The 22681-nt window shown below is 35.6% G+C and overlaps 1 protein-coding gene across 1 annotated transcript in view; it reads right to left on the bottom strand.

The window, feature by feature from the left end:
• AHR (aryl hydrocarbon receptor) overlaps nucleotides 1-22681 on the bottom strand; it is a 60336-nt gene that overhangs the window by 33024 nt on the left and 4631 nt on the right. The window contains 1 exon segment of the mRNA XM_027639202.1: nucleotides 19405-19592. Within this exon segment, the coding sequence (XP_027495003.1) occupies nucleotides 19405-19592 (188 nt within the window).

Here is a 22681-nt window from a genome sequence, read left to right as displayed (position 1 = left end):
AACAGAACATTTTTTCAATATCTCAAAAGTATTTTAACATATTTTCATTTTTTAAGATTCTAAAATATAGAGTTTTACTTAGTATTTAAATAATCACTCTAGTCAAGGCTCTATTCCCAATAATACAGAAATTATGTGTCCTTTTCATAGCACGAGTTTTTTAGTAAACCAAAAGCTACATAATATTGTCTTAATATTTTTACTACTTCCATTCCACTTTTAATAAACTGCCTCAGAAATCAAGACAGATACCAGAAGTGGCTATGTGACTCGTGTGGACTTGCAGAATTATTTTGGTTGGGGAGAGGACGAGTTAGGGGGTGTTGAGGGTTTAGGGGTTTTTTTCCTGTGGTGGGGGATTTTTGTTTGTTTTCAAACTATTTATAAATACAACTTTTTCTGAGAATGTGATAGCACAAGGGACCTTTCTAGAGTTGTGACACTACCTAGCCATGGAGCTCATAGGGGATCAATGATGTGTTGTTGCAGTACCTTGTATCACCACAATTTAAAAGGGATTTCCATCTGTTTCCACATAATTTGATTCCACAATTTTACAGAAAATATGATACTTTGTTGGATGCATAGAAGGAATGGCCCATTTCATTGACTCCTGATTTTACATACGTTCCTTTCTTGTCTAGGAATTCCATATATTCTTATTTCTAAATAAACTGATATTTGAAAGGTAGTACAGAAGTAATTACCACTTCCTCTCAAAATGCTTTTTGAAGTATATTCAACCTTCACCACATCTGAAATGTCATTAGAAAGCTAAGCTGGAAGATGCAACATTTTCAGACAATAACTCTTGTTACACTTAAGAAGGACCACATCACCACAGTAAATATTTAGTTAAATCTCAAGAATGTTTAGTTCCTCCTTTTTCTTTAACCCCTCCCTGAAACTCTAGTAGGGCTCATTTTGATAATAGAAATCCTCAAATTTCCAGTGATCATTTTATTGTGTCCAGCTTATTCCTATGTCCTCCTGTGGCAACACTGCCCATTAACTTCAACAGCTCTTCTCCCTTCTCAGTGTTAACCTACCTGGTATATTCACAGACAGGAATAATAATCCCTGGCCTGCATTTGGCCATGCTAACTGTGAGAAACTCAGAGTCCTCTCCTGTAATATACACTCTAGGTCTTCTTTCTACCTGTTACAATTATATTCATAAGACTCTAACTTGATTTTTCAAACTGAATGACATCTCTCTCTCAAACTTTCTGGAAAATCTCTTTTTTTGAAATTGAATTTAATAAATGGAGTAACCATGCTTTACAGGAACGTACCATTCAACACTATCTGCAAGATTGCTTCAGAAAAATCTACCGAAATCTTCAGAAGGGAGAAACAAAAGACAGCTAAGTCCTACTTAATGAAAAATCCTCCCTATCACTGTATTTTAGTCCCACCAGAAAAGCTGAAACAAGAACAATTACAAGTTTACAAAAACACTTTTATCAGTATTTATTAACTGTAGCTACTGAAGTGAAAAGCATTCATAACATTTTAGTTTAGCCAGTTATTGTCTGGCTCCCAGACTTCTGAAAACAGTTACATAATAGGAAATACTGTTTTAACATGGACAATTGCAGTAGAGATGGATATGGCTATAGGCCAGAGTACTGTACCACAACGACAGAAGGCCAGATCCGTATGAAGGATCTGATACATGAAATTTGGGATACTATACACAGTATAATCACAATCTAAATACCATATGTACTTCAGTTTCCTAAGTTCCACTGTAAGTCCCACCATGCATAGCTGCCATAACTCTCTCTGGATGGTAAGGAAAGGCTTGGCACCCACCTCATTCTGACCCAAGCACTGTGCAGAAGCTGGATTTCTCATGACTCTCCCCCCATATGGCATAAATCCAGGTTCTTCTGACAGCTGGTAGCCACTGATTCTTTTATAAGTCTGGAGAAAATTACATAGCTCTTTTTTACAGTATTGGGATTTAACCCCAGGTTTTATTCATTCCTCTGCTACAGGTGGTTCCCACTCCTTTCTTTTCCGCTGTAGGAGAAGTCTTAAAGCTGGGGTTACAGGTAATAACTATTCTTCCTGTTGAAAATTATCTACCATACAGAAAAGAATTAAAAAACCCTAAAAAAACCCCAAAAAACCAAAACCACTCTCTCAAGTCTGAAAGTTAAAATCAGAAAGCAGGTTCACATCTGGGGCACTGACTACAAAAGACAAGGTCAATTCCTGATCCAGCCCTTGTTGAAACAGCCATTCCACTCTGTTATGGCATGGATGTTTCATGGGAAATGCATAACCTTGTCTAGAAAATTCAGTTTCCAAAAGACTTTAGATCTAGTAAGGTAATAAAGCGAAATCAGAAATCATATAAAAGGCAGCTTGACAGTATGTTTCTTATGTTGTAAAAGGTGGTTTTTATACGTAAGGCTACAACATCAGTAAGGATACCTGCCCTCAAAGTGGACACTGCAATAGAGAATTGGCAATCACTGATATTGGCTTCCACATAGAAAAAAGAAACAGAAACAAGCTTAGAGCCAAAATTTGATTGCAGTGTTATTTATAATGAATGGAATAATATGCATATATTTGCTTATGAACACCTGCGTGATATTAAATTTGTTTTTACAGTTACACAGATTTTTTATATTCTTACCAAGATAAATGTACTTTGCTTCAAAATTTCAGTTAGAAGTTTGTGCCATGCCTTTATCAAGATTCATATTAGAGTAAGCACAAATCAACTCATACTTTAATGGTGCCATCTGTCATTTTTTTTTGTATTCTGCTGCCAAAGCAGCGGAAGATCAAATGAAATAAAATCTAAACATGAGGTTTCATTTACCCTGCCACAAGAAATAATGTTCAAGGTGGCAAAGACAGATCTGTTTGATAATTATGTATTTTCTGCTAAATTGTTCCATATGCTTAGAATATTTGTGATTTAGCCTTGAAGAAAAGCAAAAGCACTTCTGGTAGTTAAGCAGCTCCCCCCTAAAATATGCATCAACTTATCTTAGTACAATTGATTCTTAGGTAAAAAGATTTACATTAACTGTTTCTGCTTACTATGTTCACCAGAAAAAAAAACCCAATACATAGTTACAGAAATATAAGCATTTACACCTTAACAGTGTAAAATTTAAGCAAAATCAGTGCAAAAATACTTTGAAATACTTTGTTGACAATTTCATTCAATTCACTCCATCTGCTTTACTAGGTCATTTGAATTATTAATAACATTTACAAATATATCCCTTTGACAACTGTCATTAATGAAAAGATATATTTTTATATAAAATAATCCAGTTCCAACTATTCACCATATTTGTTTAATCTTTTAATAGAAACTAAATTTTGCCTCCATGTTTAAGACATTTGCTTTAGTTCCAAAATTAATCCATCTAATTAAAGACTAGCTTTGATAAAACAGAATGAGAATCTATTATTAGCTTTAACATGTTAGTGAGGGAGATGGATATAGGACAGATTACAAGATGACTCTGTGGGATTCAGATGGTGACGGTTATTGAGAGGAACACCACTTCCTTCCTGCATCCCAGCCCTTTATGGAGGAGGATTCTGAACTCATCAAGACTTTTTTAATTAGTGGTTATAAATTACAGTGTATTCTGATAATATTGTTTTTCAAATATATTGCCACTATGAAGTGTTTTGTACAAATGAGTACTGATTGATTTCAGGCACAGTTTCAGCCTAATTGTCATAACCTTACAGTACTAAAGGAGGAACAGCAATGTGAGAATTTTTGGCAAAAGTTTAGATGCATCAACATTACTGCCTTGCACATTACCATTTCTGTAACACAACCGCCAATCACAATTTAAGGATTTAATATATCACATAAATTTATAAAAGGAAATAGAAGTATGTTTCCATTTCTAAGCAGTTTTCATCTCCATTGGAGAAGAGCTTGATCACACTTACATACAAATAAATTTTTGATACAGTTTATTAATTCTGCAGCTTCAGATATCTGTATTCCAAATGAATATTAAGCTGAATGATTCTCATTCTTATAGCAAAATACAAGTAATAAGATGGAAAGAAATATTCAAACAAAATAACTAGGCTGTGCAAGGCTGTTTGAAAAGCTCATGATTTATGCTATTTTACCAATTTAGGAAAAGTGAAACGAGCCTGTAGTGTTTCCAGTTTTGTGGTATATATGTATATCATCTGCTGAGCAAAATAATTTTAAACTGACCCTGCTAAAAGCATGACTGGTCTCTCAGGTATGTTTAAACATAAAAATTCAAGTGTAAAAAGGAAATTAAGGCAGCATATCACTAGTAATGTCTATACTGGTGTGTGAGCAGAGGATGGTACTGACATTTACAAAGATAAAATAGCAGGTGGGATAGAAATGGTCTGTTTTGCACAAAGCATATACATAACCTCTGAGACGGAACTGATCTTGTTCACTGTTACAAAAGACAGACAAAATTGTCAGGCGCTCCTCCTTCAGGACAGCTTGGCTTTCCAAGGAAGACAAAAAGTTATATTGCTACGAACTTTCCTAGCCTACTTCTATTTTTAGCAACAAAAGAAGTTATTAAAAAATAGTGTCTACAGTATATCAGATTTGTTTTCCTGCTCTATGCATGGAAGGTTGTGAAAACTGTTAATACTTGTCTCTTTCCTCAAGGATAACTGGCATAAATAAACTACAGGGAATTCCTTTCTTATGAAAGGAATGGTGTTTAGTCTACTTAGTACTGTAGTAATTTACAGCTTTCTGCTTTTATGTACCAAATGGTATTTCCATCCTTAGATCCTAGAGCCAAAAAAGTCTACTCTTTCATTCCAAACATTTAGCAGTATTACACAATGCATACATAAACATATAGCTGCCAGCCTTGCAGAATAAATTCAATTGACAAATACTTTACATCCAACCTGGAAGCAACTTACTCCGCAAGTACACCAGCAAAAACTTTTGCTACAAACAATTCATCCAGCCCATAAAACAAAAAAATCACAACTGATTACAACTTTCATTGTTGTATGGCATAAACATACAAAAATAACCAGTCTCTATAAAATAATTTATTATTTGCATCTCTTAGTTCCATTTATCTTATGCACATAACTTTCTTATACAGAAGTTCCAAGTGAGGTGGCAATCTTTAAATTCAATTTGAGAAACATGTACTCCATTATCAGGCTCAGAAAGTAGCCAGCAACTTTTATTTTCAGAGATGTATGTAGAAAAGGTGATGCTGTAGCAATCTGTAAAATATAATAGCCCTCCCAAAAACATATCTTTGTATACAGATGAAGCAACTTATTTGAGCTATACTGTTCAGAGAGGAGATGCATTTCACAACATGAGCTGCCGTCAGGACTGCTACTTGATCTGATGAATGGAAACATAATGGAAACATAAGTAAATAGTAGCAAAAGAAACATCTCCTTTGCAGACTGGAATGGAAGTTACTGGTGACATACAATGCTGGCAAAGTAATTTGAAGTTGCAAGGCATGAAATGAAAACACTTGCTAAGGTTCCTCTCAAACACAGCTGTGTTTCTCAATTTCATGCAAGTTTTTTGTCACATTCTTCTGTTTTGGCATAATTCAGATCAATTCAAATTCTGGAAGAAACAAGTTTAGAAGATTCCACCTGTGTTCTTGCACTCAACAGGTAGAGCCTACTGTCATGTTATTTTTTTAAAGTTTGCCTGCTCAAGCACTTCCTCTTCTGTCATTATTATCTCCAATACTTTCTTCTCTTAAGTTAGAAGAGGCAGTGCAAGGCTCACTAATTTTTTTACGTTATTGATTATTTTTTCCTATATAGCTTATAACAGTTACTACAATATTCCACCATTTCATCTTGTTTCAGGTTTCCTTATTGCTTAATGTAAAATGTTCCTTTTTGTTAGTTTAACTTTGCTTTTAAACTTCTCATTTGTGTACACATTTTATAGCTTTCTCTTATCAGGTGTCTGTCTTATTTAATTCTCTGACTATGTAACCTAATGATTTTGTAAGTGTTCTCTACTTTCATCCTGTCTTGGATTCAATTTCATATTTTTTTACAGTCTATATTTTGCTGAAGAAAACACTTGAAGAAAAGCACAAAGATCAGTGTTTACAGAGCCATAGTGTTGTCTACTCTCTTATATGGGTCCGAATCATGGGTCATCTACCGCCACCACCTGCTACTCCTAGAACGCTTCCATCAACGCTGTCTCTGTACAATCCTAAACATCCACTGGTCAGATTATGTGACCAATACATCTGTTCTAGAATGAGCAGCAGTCACAAGTGTTAAGGCCATGTTGCTGAGAACACAGCTGTGTTGGGCAGGACACGTCTCCAGGATGAAGGACCACTGCCTCCCTAAGATCTTGCTTTATGGTGAACTTGCCACCAGCTGCCGCAAGAGAGGAGCCCCAAAAAGGAGATACAAGGACTCCCTGAAACAACATCTCAGCCTTGGCTACATTGATCAACGTAACTGGTCTACTCTGGCCTCCAATGGGGAGGTCTGGAGACACACTATCTTTAACACTGCTGATGCCTTTGAGAAAGTACGCAGGATTGCCCTTGAGGAGAAAAGACAACGCAGGAAGAATCGTGCCTTGCAGAATATACCACCTAAGGAGTCTTTCTGCTGTGCCTTTTGCAATCGGACATGCCTGTCTCGCATTGGCCTTTTTAGCCACCAGCGCGCTTGTGTCAAACGTGGGTAGAGACCTTTCCCAAACCTTCGTCCACGAAGCCCAGCCATGATGATATTTTACTGGAAAAGTATTTTATGAAAAGGTCAAAAATACTACACTGATCCATGTCATGCATTCATCACTTCTTGAAATTTTGCCCCAACTTTTGATTCTGAACATACCTTAACTCAGATTTCACAAGCAGGCAGCTGAGATCCATTTGGTGAAGGGTGATCTGCTTGAACACACAGACGCACTCTCAGAAATATTTTTTTTCTACATTGAGTCTTTTTATTGTTTACAAAAGTTAACCTAATTACTTGGCCTGTCCAGTAAAACATAATTTATTTTTTAGGGTTGTTTCCACTACTGCAAGCACTTTCAATTAAACAAGCAGTTGTGTCTGAGAAGGAAATCACCTTGTACAACATAATACTCTGCACAACATAATACTCTGAAGTCCAGGCAATTAACCACCTTTTCTACTAAAAACATTTTCTGAATCAATGTTCCTTTCTGTATTACTAATGCAAAAATGTTAAAACAACAGAAACACCATAACTGACCAAGAACTGAAACTGCCTAGCAACCTTTTCTTCTGATATGGTTTGAGAGAAGCAAATGTCCATTAGCCTCTTGAATTCTGAAGCGAGTTAAATATGTAAGCTGGTTTTAAAATGTTTTCAAAATATACAAATCAGGCTAAATGCAATGGGAAAGCCTGCTGACAGCGTTCTGTTAAACTTTTCCTAACTCAGGTCAAATACACAAATCTGATAAAATCAGCAGGCCATCCTCAAAAAAATTCTTGACAGAGATCTCTTGACTTTTGACTTACCCGAAATGCCACCCCTAACATCTAGTATTCTGGTTCTAGACCCACTAAAATGGAAAACTAGCATGAACATCAGCAGTTAAATGCCTGACCTCTTACTGCTGTTTTCTACTCCCACCCTGACAAATGTATAAATTGTTGGCTAAATCCCACTCCCGAAGTCATGGCCCCTGCTGTCTATAAAATTTACTACTACAAAACAGTAAATTTGCATTAGCAACTAGAAAAAAATTATGAATAAAAGTAATGAATAAAAACATGCCTGCTGCATGCTTAGAGCAAAATATTAGTTACAGAGTAATTGAACTCTCACCTATAGTACCACACTCAGTTTTAAGAGCATTAACAGTAGCTATGACATTCTTAAACTTGGCTGAAGTTATAACATTGAAGTAATACACTTACTGGTTTTAATAACATTTTACAGAATGAAGACATTAGATTTTACTAGATTTGCCTAACGTGTATACCATATCCTGTTTTAAAACACGTACGTAATCCAAAAACTTGAAGTTTAACCAGGTTGTGTACGGAATTTTACCTCAATTTTCATAGTATACTTTCTTTTGAGCCATTCCCAAAATGCAGCTCAGCAAGCCCTGAACTGGTTGTTGAAGCAGATTGGTGTTTCATATAAGACCATTAAAAGATTAAAACAAATAAAATACCTGTTTTTAAAGAGTTGAAAAAAACATTATACACCACTGTATTTTGCACAACACTGATTAAAATAAACCCAAGCTCTGCTACACAGATAAACTGAGCTCAGAATCTTTTATGTTTTTATTCTTTTAATGTTGCTTTTTAAAGAAAGAGTTAGCAGCATTATTAAGTGTGGAATGTTAAGTGTTTATGCAGTAGTCTCCCTTAAATGAGGGACATATCCTCAGTTGCCACAAAGTGGTACTTAACACATTGCTATGTTTTCTTAAGTAGAAGGAAAAACCAACAACCAAATTGTTTATTTTTTTTTCTTAAGTGACTGAGTGATGCTGAACTTATTTCACAGTATGATAATTAATCAGTCTAGAAACACCACAGTAAGCCAACATGTGCCAACCTACAAAACCAGGAGTTCAGAGACTGCATTTGGAAGACTCAAGTCTTTGTTCACACAAACAGTTGCACTACTTAAAGCAGATGTTCCCAAACTGTGCTATTCAAGACACTTTAAAGTCATTTTATGTGTGTGGTAGGCATTAGGAGTCACCCCTCCTGAGCTGGGGGTGGGAAAGAGAAAAGGAAAAAAAAAAAGAAAAATAAAAAATAGTCTAAAGCAGTTGCAACCACTACACACTAAATGCTCATTCCCTTAAAGCCTACAAGCATGTGTGTGCTTATTGCTCAGAATATCCCCATCAGGCTCCCAGATTTAGAGAACGTAAAAGGAATACAAAACAAGATTTATATGGGAGTTGAAAGGCAAGCAGCCATTTTTGAGAGCAAAAAGTAGGCAGAAGGTTACAAGACCATGAAGTGCAGAACCAGGAATAAACTATTATGTCTTTGTCAGAGAGGGTCAATGATATCTATATGCTGGGTGGCAACTTCTGAGCTTCCAATACATCAGTGACAGTTCTGCTCAACTTCAAGTAGAGCCTGGAGTTGAGAAAAAACAACCCTGAAGAATGACTGCACATGACAAATATATAATGCAGAAGAACAGCAGTTAGTGTGCAGTGCCAATTGGTTAGCCAATTGTACCTATTCACCTGATAACAGAATTTTAGTTCAGGGTTTTTAAATTCTTTTTTTGAAACATACATAAGGAATAAAACTTCACTTTTGCTTTTATCTTGCACTTTAAAAAAGAAAAGTACATCTCAGGAAATATGCAGTTTTTCAAATTTCTAAACTCTCATTTGGGCTTTGAAGCTCAACAACCACATACCAAACCATATATTGTTTGTGGTTTCAAGACTTAGAGGCAATGAACTCTCGTTCCCTAACTATCACAGAGACAATAGTCACCTGCTGAATTACCAAAACCATATCTCAGCACACAGAGATAGAAATTTCTTCTATTTCCCATTCAGTTGCTTGTCTGGATGCATTTTCCTTGCTTCTACAGAAGAGTCAGCAAGAGATGCATGCTTGTAAATTGTAACTTACCATCAGACCTATTGATATGATACTGCTTTAGCCACAAAAAAGGGAAGGAAAAAAAAATCTTCCTAAATTTTTTTGAGCTGAGTGATGAAAAAAAATAAAAAAAAGAGTGAAGCAATTTATTTCCTTGTGGAACAAGATCTATGGGAAGTTGAGCCTAGATTCACAGTTACCTACTTTTAAAGCTTTGGTTCCTAAACTAGAGTTTTCCTAGAACATACTTTTTCCATATGTTAGAACAAAGAAAAACATTTATATGCATAAAGCTAATCAGACATTACATATCATTTAAAAATCATCAGCCACTTGTTATGCTTTTGATTTGTAGGAAATACTGAGTAAAAAATGACAGTTAATACCATATTTTTTTTTATTTAAATCACCAATTCTGAAATGGGTTCAACTCTTCACTAAAATCAATCTTTCTGAAATAACTGTTCCGTCTGGTTTATACATTGATCATAGTTTTTATTAAAGAGCCTAGGAATCTAAAGTGATTTTTAAATCCCCTTTACAGCTCACAGTTTTTTTCTTACCCTTCATTTTTATTGACAAACTCATCTCACTCAAACATGGACCTCGTACTCAATAATTAACTCAAATACTTTTTTTTTTTTCCCTTATTGAAACGATGCCTTAACTTTCTCTTCACTGAACTGATGGCTCAAAAGCAGCTTCATAAAATTTTTTTGCCCAGGGAATTTCCCTACAATTTTAACTGGAAGAAAGGGAAATGGTCAATTACATTCCATGTATGTAACAGGACAGTTTATTTTACCAGTAAAATGAAATGTAGAGTTTTGCCACTATTGTATTAAAAGGGTATGGAGACGGGTTTAGAAGGTTTCTTTATAAGACCATTCAAGTCCAACTCTTGTTATCTATGTAAAGGTATGAATGGATAGGTACTTTCTTACAGAAATCTCTTATTTAAATTGAGGGGGAAAAGACATACATTCTACCAAAAGAGATGAAGCCCTATTTTTTATACCAACTCAGAACTTTTCAGCAATTTAACAGAAAACTTTCTGCAATGATTGAAGTATAGCAAGGGAGTCAAGTGGGCTTCTGGAGGGTTGTTTCCTTTCAAGACCAAGAACTGCCTCTTCTCTGCTTGGGATATGGGACTTATTCCAAGCTTATTTCACTGTCAAAGCCCATGGATTTATCCTCTTAAAAGGCACAGCACGTCCTCAGTCTGGAAGATGATTCCTTCCTTGTCCCTTGAAGAAACCTCATCAGCCCCTGAGTGTGTTGTCAGCCATTGAGGTTGACAGTTAGACTTCAGCTGTACTACAGAGAGGGAAGAGCAATGGATTGCTCGGGACAGAACCGGAAGGATGCTCTGGAGATACCCTAACTCACCAGCTTGGTGTTACAGAAACTACAAGAGTCAACATTGAAGACTCTGTTAAAGTCGAGGGAAACAATATTAACTGCTCTCCCACTGTCCACAAACCCAGCCACGCTTCACAAAAGGCAGTTGTTTGTCAGGCATGATTTGTCTACAGATGAATAAGACAAGTATTCGCACAGGATAAAAGCCAAGTAAGAACTTATTCACTTAACTAAGACAGTAGCCATTTCAGAGAAGTAAATCCATGTTACAAGAAACACTGAGGGATCCAGCGTAGCGGACACTCCTAATGCTGAGGGTAATTAACTGCAAGGGTTCCAGCACAGGGCTCTCAGTCAGCTCATACAGCTCGAGACAAGCAGAGAGAAGGCAGACACTCTGGAAATACACAGTACATTCCCAAAAACTCTCACAGTTATGGGGCTCAAACCCTTCCTGCAGAAGACCATAAGCCTTGCGTTCTACCTTCAAATGCTGATAGGGTACATGAAGAAGGGCAACTTTTTTTTTCCTTCCATATCACTAGGTATAACTTATTAGCATTTATGCCACCTGATAGCGTATGGACCAGGAGTTCATATTTGCATTGCTATCCTTCTGAAGGATCAGCTACAAACCACAAAATTATATATATTAGGCTCCACCTGTCTAAAAAGTTTCCCATTAAACACATCAAGAAAGCATATTAACAAAAGCCTTCAGTATCAGTGTGCTGTATTATATCAGAAGCATTTCAACATCCTTTAATGCAATCAAATCAACAGCCTGGTCTCTGGTAAGACACTACATATAGGACCATACAGAGCATAATGATATCAAAGCAAAATTAAGAGCAGCTGTGAGGACAAGAAGGAAATACTGGAATTGTTTTCTCTAGGCACATCTCTTACCATTGTCTGATAAAAAGTACACCAAACAACATATGGTATAAGCAAGGAGGAGACAGGGCTACCCTGATCTTTTCCTCCAAAAATGCAAAATATGGTACATTGAAAAAAATAATCAATAAAGGAAAGACATCATCCTTTGGTTTGTAACTCAGATGTAGACACCAAGAGGGAAAAAAGAATTCACTACAACTGAATACTTCAGTACAAAAAGCTAGTGTCTTGTGCTGGGCCATAGAAATTGTACTGCTGAGGATGTGACAATGGAGTCTGATGGGGAAGCCAAAATATTTGACCAGTCAGGCCATGGACTTACTCCAGTAAATTCCTACTTTATGTGATCAGTTAGAATTTGTCTTGAGGGGCCAAGTATGTACGTCTTTCAGCTTATAAGATATTATACAATGCCACGCGTAAAGTGTGCAGTACTGTGCAATTCAAAAGGCACATGGGTTGAATTTCAAGAGGCAATTATTCAGTGGAAAAAACCAAGCATATCTTTGTTCAATTAAAAACAGAGTTTAGCATGCATCACTGAGGGCGACTAATTCCTATTTGTAGGTCCCCTTTAATGTTCACAGCTGGCAGGCAGCAAACCTACATTTTCTTAAGGCAGTTTCAGATAAATGAAGTAAACTGTAAGAACTAGAATAAAGTTTCTAGAATAACTATGGTAAGTTTTATCACTAACATACAGTTAGAACAGCCCATCACTGCACTGAGGAGCAGGAACTCCAAGGAAACTTTCCCCAGGAAACATTTATCAATATATTACCTGAAACTCTGAAGAGGATTTTGAAATTTGTCATTTTTTATCTTTTCAGATTCTCTTAAAAAGAAAAGTAATTTATAAATTAATCAATTACAACAACCAAGCTCTGGTAACTAGAATTAGCTTCTAATTATCTAGCTAGAGTTCCAAGACAATTCACAAAGCAATCATTCTTTAAGCAGTCAGTGCTCTATCAAAGTATGTATGGAACAGAAATTGTTTTAATAGAGTTGAAGTTTTTGTTTACTCAGGAAAAATGAACAGCGTTATAACTGGTTAGAACTGTAAACATCTACAGAGTTTAATCATACAAGCATGTCTTATTTCCTGTTTGACTTTATCTGTATTCCAATAAAGAAAAACTTAGGCATTTCTCAGCCTGCACAGGAGGAAAACTGTTGAGTCATAAGGGTATAGACAGCAGTGAAAGCTATATCAGTATTAATAGATTATTTGTACACATTTCTATATGTGCATTCACACTGAAGCCTTAAATAACTTTTAAGACCAAGCAAACTATACTTCTACAACTTCAGATGGATGAATCATGAAGTCCATGGAAGACAGATGTTGAGAGCCTGGTGCTACCTCTAATTATACTTTTCCACTCAAACTGTCTTTGGAGAAGGGATCAACAGTTACAGTGATTTGTAAAACAAAACCAAAAAGCTCCAAATCTCATTATCTTTAGGTGCTACAGCATAGTAATAAAAATCTTAGCAAAGATGACAAGACTTGGAATACACTACGCAGGAGAAGTAGCAGCACTTCCTGAGGCTAAGCTTTTATCTTGCTACCTGTTCTGGGTCTGAATGTCTAACACTAACAGTGCCAAACTCCAAAACAGACGTTGTTAGAATAGGATAGATTATATTTTAGGCTCTGATCTTGCAAACAACAGAGTCAGGAATATAGAGAAAAACCCAGAACCACATGCTCAAAACTAATCTCCCTATTAACAAGGGCTATGGAGAAAAAAACAAATGCTCTGCATACTGGGACAGGGTTTTCAAGAAGTTTTACAACAGCTTTGTGAAACATAAGAGGTTCCTACACCGACTTTCCATATGCCTTTGATTAAATAATACACATAGGGGAGAGAAGAAGAGATAACTTTTCAATTCTTTTCCTTGCAAAGGGACTTCTAAGAATGTTTAACATCCATCGCTAAAATACTGCAGTGTAACAGGAAAAGAAAATCCAAAGAACACATTCACTACTAGCATTTGTACCTGGTTTCTCCTCTTTATCTGACAAACGCATTGACATGTTAGGCTCTTACTTAGTGATATAAACAGAATTTTCAATTTTAGATGTTCAGTTTGGGATATATTAAATCTCAGTTGCATCAGTCCTTAGGGGTACAGGGTTGCCCCAGCTGCACCAGATGCTTAGTGACACAGCACTCCTAAAAATAAAATTTTTCTGAGCAAGCTAAGAATGAGCATGTAACAGCGAAAACATATACAGTTTTAGATTTAAGGTGATGTCATAGCTACATGGTTTTAATCATAATTTTTGACGATAAGAATTTAGGACTTCAAAGCCTAAATCCCTGTTTATCTTCTGTTACGTAAAATAAAGGCTAAAATAGCCTGTAGCAGACAGCCAGAAATGCTCAGTATGAATCTCGGGGGATTGTGGGCAGTGGGGGAGGTCTGGAGGAAAAAAACCAACCAAACAAACAAAAATCCCAACAACAACAAGAACAAAACACATCAAAAAACACAAATAGCAGAACAAGCATAGAATAGGAAATAACTTGAATAATATGATAGTCTGATACTGAAATAACTATACAATTCCAAGGTTCACATTTTGTAATATTTCTGGATTGGGGCCAGGGGCAAAGTCAGTGCAGAAGGAAACATCATTAATTTGTTTGGGTTGTTTTGGGTTTTTTCCCCCAATTTTTTTTCCTCCAGCTCTCAGATAAGATTCAAATCAATTGTCCACCTTGGGAAAAAGGCTATCTATATCTGCTAGTTTGGAGACATGTTGCTGGCCTTCTCAGTGTGACAGAATAAATACGTTGTCTCCCACTTTGCCTGTCTTTCCCATTTGTACACCTTAGCCATGCTTTGCAGAGCAGGAGCTACATGTGGTCTGCTTTTTCCAGTACACAGTGATAGAACAGTGGGCAGTACATGAAAAATACATTATCAAGGAATATATTTTATGTGATGACAATGGCTGCATTACAAATTTGAGATATGCTATGCCAAGGAATGTGTGTTAATTATACTACAAAGTAAAAAAAAGCAATGCAAACTTATTGGGGAAAAAAAAAATTATTTTGTTATTGCTGTGCTTGCCAGAATCACTTGCACACAACATGAGAAACTAATTCTAAACTAATTTTGAGCAGAAACTTTCTTCTATAAATGCAGAATACTGCCCAATAAGCAAGATGGAAAAAACCTCCATACTTTAAACCACAGGAATTCTTAGTGAAATGGATGAAAGGATAATTAATAAGCAACATGTTGAATTTTTGTTTCTAATGTATTGATATGCACACATAGCACAGCTACTTCATTTTTGATTCTGCAAGCCTCTCCTTATTCTCAATTTACCTTTAAAAAGAAAAATCATGCCCCTAACACTAAAAAAGTGATTAGTCATACAAACTCTACTTTTAGCCCTTTAATCTGTTTCGCCAAAACCCCAAGAAAAATCCTTATAAATGTTTTTCCTTACTGCAGTAAAGTATTTAAGTGATTATCAATTCATTATATAAGAACCAAAGCTAGAAGCAAAAGGGCTTTTTCCTTTCATATGCATGGGGAACACAGGCTATGCCTAAATCATTGTCCAGTTGTGTTCTATATGCTGAGTTCACAGTAACCTGCATCTGCACAAAGAGCTGTTGTCCCATATTCCACTTTATGTTTTTCACTGCTGAATGCACACATGCACGGGCACTTAGCATCAAAATGGACTGAAATAATACCAGGACAACACAAAGTCTTTAGTGATTGTCAGCAGACACCTGACTGATTTATCCTAGTCTCTTAAAAATAAAAAGCTTCCCCTAAGCCACTTTCAGAAAGTATCTTACATGCACAAAATAAACACTCTAGCGGTGATTTAAGCTAACCTGCTTGACTTTGAGGACTGTTAATCCACTTGAGTACAGGCAGGTAGTACTGCACCGCCGAGAAGCAACACCACCCTAAATCACTTCTTAGCTTTGACTCACCACGTAAGACTTTATAAAGAAATAGACTTGAGACATATTATTTTAAGCCACTACTGAAATTTCCCTTTTGAGTAAAAGGTCAAATTCATACATATAAAAGCATTCCTGAGTGCTTGACAGGGGATACAGAAAGCCTTCTGACACCATGTGGATTTGAGAATAACCTGACCACACAAAACTAATGTATCTAAAGGGTCCCTTCACAGCACAATAACTTTACTTACAAATGACAACAATCAAAAGCAACTGCTTAACAGAATACAATCACCAACACAAGAAAATAAGATGTTTTGAAGCTGTGGAAGAAAAAAAAATACGTGCACCTACTTCCTACAACCTGAAATATGTCAAGCATGCAGAAGTCTACCACATTTCAGTAGACGCTATAGAAACACTAACCTGTCTTTAGCTCCGGAGAACATTCTGTACCATTTTAATTAGTAGGGTCAGGGGAATATGCTTTTTTTAATGGTGGGGATATATATGTATATATACACATATATGTGTGCATATACACACACACAGACCCCTTAGTTTTTAAAGTAATGACAAAAAAAAAAAATGTGTCTTAAGTGAGGCACATTTTATTCAAATTGATGTAACTTTTAGAAACTTCTTTCACAAAACAGTTCTTTTTTTCACCCCAGACTTCCGCCTTCAGTAAACAGACATTCACTCTAGATTATTTAAACTTGGAAAAATGCAAGTGTTTTCTTTGAAAAAAATATCTATTGTTACAGAAAAAACTTGGGTTTCCTTTCAAGCAAGATCATATGATTACGCATTTATATTTTACTTTCCGCAGGAATTTACACACCCCCCATTTGCATCCTGTTATTCATTTAGCGTTTCCCTTTACTTCAGCATGCTGTGTTAATAAAGTGGAGCAGTTGGCTCAGTCTAGGCACTCAAGGTGACAATCAGTGCTCACTCTTGCATTTGTCAGATTTATTCTACAGGGTTTTCCGCATATCTTCAGTTACACAAAATATGCCTTCAAAAAAGCCATCCTGAGAAGTACTGCATAGATTCATCATGCAAATCTAAACTAGAGGTTTTCTGGGGTTTTTTTTGTTCAATCTCTCATCTTTTGTTCATTCAAAGCACTAATTTTTCTTTTGGAAGCTGAATTTCACTGAAATAGCTTCCATGTTATTTAGGAACGTTAGTATAAAAGACCAAGTTTTCACTATTGTCTCTGTCCCGGTCATAAATTGGTCACTCTTACTGAAGTCATTGATGTTAGTCTTTAAACACCTTGAGATGGAAACTAATGACTAACCTGACTTGTAGTCCTACAGTTCAAAGGCCTGAAAAGAAGTAGTAAAAAGGTTTCTGCTAAAAAAGTGTTAAGACAACTTCTACTGAAGCTATTCTGTCTGAAGGTGTAAGTTAAACTTGCTTCACTTTGTACTATTAAAAATGTCTTGCACAAGGTAAGCAACATCAGATCATTTATCTTTTCAAATTTATCAGGTTTTTATATATTATGAAGTCTAAAGGAAAAATATTCTCTTGTAATGCACCCTATTATATGCACTTGTTGCTTTCCTACAAGGCAAATCAAAATTCTGCTCCTTAATTCATTATAATGCAATTAAATGTTCTATATTCTACAGCTGTTGTCCAGTATGATAGCATTAGCTACAAATGTTTGCCTGAAATGGATACAAACCTAGTGCTATGCTACTAAGTTAAAAACACAGGTTGTTTGCTTCAATTCCAGATCCACAGTAGTTAAACTGCAACTTGAATGCAAATATAACTTCTCTGCCACTAATGCACATCTAATTCATCACCACTCTAAATGGTTGAAAGCTACCATATGTTCAAATTAAAACCAATCTACTGATGTAAATGTTGGTGTGAAGGAATTCTGAATGTCTCTTTACAGCTAAAGGCATGATTTTTAATTTTTCTTCCTATACAGAAATCAGTCTTAAACCCCTTTATTACAGGACCTTCAAGTGCAAATTGGAGGGAAGGGGCAGGAAGAATAAAAATCAAGCATTTCCATTGCATGAGAAATTGAGATTTGTTATTATCACTTCATCCCAAGCAAAACAAAACCTTGCAATCTTGGGCTTATTTCAGAAAACACCATTTTAAAAGCCACAACAAAACATATTTCATTGCGACTAGAACTACACTTTAGTTCACCAAGAGAACACAGACAAACAAAATAATTTCTTTTAAAGCAACCTACCTGAGATATCTTGCAAAGATTTTTATGAAACTGACGTTCTAAAAGATTTCTCTCATTTGATGGGAGAAAACTTTTTCATGTGAAAAAAACACTGCCAGAAATATTTGCCCAACTCTAGCCTTAGACTGGATTCCATATTAAGAATTGTCCTGAACAAGCACAGAAATCAAGACACTTGCATATATTCTTCAAGCAGTAAAACACAGAATGTGAATTTATGAGCATTAATAAATTGAAGCCAGTAGACAAAATAAATACAGTTTTCTGTATTCCTGCAGAAAAAAGTGAAACTATCTTAGTTAGGTTTCTTGAGTTCTTTAGGTTGAAACACTAAATCTTAAACTAATGAGGACAGAGGTTATTTTAATGTCCAAAAAACTTAATTAAAAAACAGCTTAAAATTATAATATCAACTCCATTGCAATCAAGATTCCTTAGCTACAGTTGATCAACAGAATTTCATCTTTAATATAATATTGTAAAATCTGACTGATTGGTTCAAGAAAGGACAATTAATTCAATAAAAGTTCATTGCTTTATTCCAGCAATGAAAAGTATCAGACTATTTCTGCCTTTGTAGAAACTGGCATGAAGCCAGCCAGCCTATCTCACCCTACAGAACAGCTCAGGTAGTGATGGAGTGGGGTAGGACTCTTTGGCCAGCTCTGAGGTGGCAAAGAACACCCACTTCTGGCCTGATGACTACTCCAAGTGCTGCTGTATTACCCTTGCCAGGGCTGGGGTCAGTGAAAACCTGCCCACACAACTGGAGAACCTTAGATGTCATCTTAATGCCTCATGTCCCGCGTTAATCAGGGCTTGGACCCAGGAAAGACTTTGTCTCTATTCTTTACAAATCACCTTTGCAATAAACTATAGGAAGAGGCAGTAGCAATTACTTTATATCAAAGCAAAGTTATTTTTGATGTATCATTAAGCAAAACATATAGCTGATGGGAACTCACATGACGTGTTTTGAATAGTAATAGTTTTATGAAGGCAATTTTCAGAGGGGGAAAAGAGAAATCTCTTGGGTATTTTTGATAGTCTGATGAAAAGGACTGGAGGACTCATTAAAGGCAATATCAATTCCAAATGCAAATCTTTGAAAGCATGGTAACCTAAGTGAAATATAAGTAGTTACACTGGGTTTCAAGAAACTGGAAAGCTTACTTTATACGGTTACATTGTATATATCCACAAAACGGGAGGTTCTACTGAAATACATTTAATTTTACTCCATTAAAATAAATTTAACAGTTTTAAGTACTTGAGCAGCTGAAATCAACATACAGTATAAACTGATTTTTACAAGCAGTTCAAAACCAAATAAATTTCCAACACTTACCATCAAAAAAACTTTTGGCTCTCAGGTAACTGACACTGAGCCTAAGCACAGACAGCTTATCCAATTTGGCGATAACATCCTGAGGGAAAGGCAGGAGGCTGGCCAAGCGGTCCAGCTCCGCATTCAAGCGGTCCCTGTGTCTCTTGGATGGATTGGACTTGACTCCTTCAGCTGGGGATGGCTTTACTCTGTGGCAATAAAACAAACACAATGTAAGTGCAAGTTCCTCTCCAAAATGAAGGCAAACATTCACTAAGGCTAAGATTACAAATTGTCTCAAACTTTAACAACCAAAATGTTTTCCTGAGTGATTTTGTTTCCCATCGGAAAAAAAAAAGAAATAACCTAAGATGGCTTAACCTCCCCTCCAACACACACACACTGTTAAATGAAGCAGTTTGAGCTACAATGTCTATTTGAACATGCAATGAATATTTGAAATCTTTGAGATTCAGCATTTTTTATAAAAAGCTTCCTACATTTTCAGTCATTATTCTTCCAAATGTTAGTATTATAATAAATAATAATTATTATAATAAATAATTTGGTAACTTTTAGTAGTATCTGTGTACAAATACATTTGAGAGTACACTTTTTTGCTTCAATAATTATTTCTCACAGATGTCCCTAATTTTTGTCAATGTTTGGATTAGGTTATTTTCACTTGAATATAACAAAAGTTTTAGTAACGTGCTAGATAATGAAGGATCCAAAACTGCACAAAAAACCCCCATGAGATAAAGTTAGTCTGCATGTAAAATCTTTGTAGCAAACACTATTGAGCTCATCCTTTAAGTCACCTCTCAGCTGAAGGCATTTCATTTGAGTACAGCATGACAAAGAGATGCCTTTGTACCTTACAAAGAATGATTTCAAAAGCTTTTCTTGTTATGAATTACATAATGAACTTTTTATAAACTTGCTATTTTCCATTCAAATCCACCCTGAGCTCCAATTCCAGCTATTTGGATACTCACACCTCCCCATGCACACAGAAGTCTGGGAACAAGTTTAAGCCCTTACTCCTTCGAATTACAATTAGTCATTACAAGCCAATACTGAAACAAAATAATTTATCTGCACAAGCCATAGTAGATTTTAAACAGTTTTCTAATTAAAGAGTGATTCATTCTCACTTTTCCACTATTGAGGTTCTATATGAGATCTGCACCAGTTATCAGTTCGTGCTCCTCTCCAGGAATGTTCGTTCTGCAATATTCATCACTCAAAAATACTGAGCATAAAGACATTCAGCAGCTAATTTCTTCAGTATTTTGTTTAATCTGCTTCCAACTGTCATACTTATATCAATTTAACGATGAGAAAACGGAAAAGCATCAATAGTTATTTTTGCCACTGCTTAAAGTAAACCATACAGTAAAATAATTTTATCTTGTGTTTCCACCCAAATAAGTACTGCTGGAATGGACATTCTTATTTTTAGTTTATTTTTACTTTATGTTTCGATTACACTTCTTGTTAGTTTAAATTCAAGCCCTTCTTTTTACAGCCATTGCTTATTCAAGTGTCACTTGTCAAAAACTTACACTTAAGTCTGGCTGCCTGCTCCCCAGCACTATGACTGTCCTTTTGCACATTAAAGGAGGCACATGCCTTATGTAGGGCCTGGAAACGTGAAGGTGCCATAATATAAAATGTTGTTAATAGACAAAAACATAACATAGCAGCAGCAATTACTTACTCCTCAGATAAAGTTAAACTTGCTGCAGGGTAAATATTGTCTAGGACACAGTTTTAGTAGAGCTTTATCCTAAAAATATTGGAAAAGTGGGAAAAAGAAATGAATCAAGAAATATGAAAATTCTTTCTCTTTGAAAAAAACCCATAGCTTTATCATCAATGGTCATGGATGACAAGCTATTTGGTTAGATGTGTGTGCTTTGGTCACAAGTCCTGAGTTTGACACTGTCAGTTCACCATATTCCCAAGTGAATATTAAACTTCGAATAGTTTAGCAAAGTTTTCTTCATATTCTCTTATGCTGGTAGAATACTAACTTGTATAAGCCATAGGATTACACAATTTAAATATAACCCTAACAAAAAAAAGTTCAAAATCACCAAATATTAGCAAAAAATTAAAAGTTATTTCTTAATTTTTTTTTTTACATATTAGACTGCCATAAATGTCTGAATAATAAATTCTAACTTTAAGCAGGTATCAGTTGTATAACAATCAGGGAATGGCTAACTAATATCAAATCAAACTGGTCTGCTCCTGAAAAGTGGAGGACTCCATAGAAACCATTCAACACACAAACTTTTCAAACTAAATATCAGACTGTTCTATTTTAACAACTGTCCTCTGGTTTACTTTAAACTCACAGTTTGACAAAGTAGGTTGCAATTATGTGCAACTGTGCAGTCATCTCATCAGGTTATCAATTGTTGATTGTTTTTCTAATTTACATTGACTTTCTAATTGTTTCTTTTTTGCTTTTAACTAGTTGAAAGCATTTTTGAATATTATGTTATTACTATTTGCATCATAAATCTTGCCATATTCTCTGCCTCCAAATCAAACACTGATTATCCCTAATTTTCCCCTTTGTCACCCAACTAAAATCCATTACATAAAAATGGATCCTTCAGTGACAAAGGGAATAAGGGCGGAAGTGCCAGGGGCATAAGCAGCAAGCTAAACCATTTTCCATCCACTTATATAAACCCTCGATGCTAAAGACAGCCCTAGCTTCACTGCAGAAAATTATCTCCAAGGCAAATTATGTACTATGTCAAGATTAAATCCCTGCATGTGTTTTATTTAAAAGAAGAAAAAAGTACTAAAGGAGGTAATGTATTTTAAGCTGATCTTTCAGTTCTTAATCTTTTACCTTCTGATTTCCCTAATCAAAGGCCAGAGGTCCATGTACACTCAGAACCTCTGAACTGAGCTACAACCCTTATCATCCAACAGCTGCAAGAAAAGCAAGCACACTTAATTTTTAATTTAACAATTTTAAAGGATTTGCCACCACAGCACTAGCTAACTACTGTTTTCACTGGTCTTCTACAGCCTACTCAATCAGAAATTTTCATTACACATGCTTATCATGTGTGCCTTCTCAGACATTAACAGCAATAAATTATTATAAAGTGCACAAGTACCCAAGTCTTAATCATTATCAAAAGGCCAAATTAAGTTTCAATATTTACATGCTAATTTTATCATTTTGAAGGGAAATTGAAGCAGTTTTTGAGAAAATGCAAAGAAAGTGCAAGTTTATTTTCTTCGTGATATGACAACATATTCTTTG

Source organism: Corapipo altera, unplaced genomic scaffold (assembly GCF_003945725.1).
Source record: "Corapipo altera isolate COAL_440 unplaced genomic scaffold, ASM394572v1 44, whole genome shotgun sequence".
Classification (NCBI taxonomy): domain Eukaryota; kingdom Metazoa; phylum Chordata; class Aves; order Passeriformes; family Pipridae; genus Corapipo; species Corapipo altera.
The sequence above is the reverse complement of the archived record's forward strand: the minus strand, read 5'-3'. Positions and strand labels throughout refer to the sequence as shown.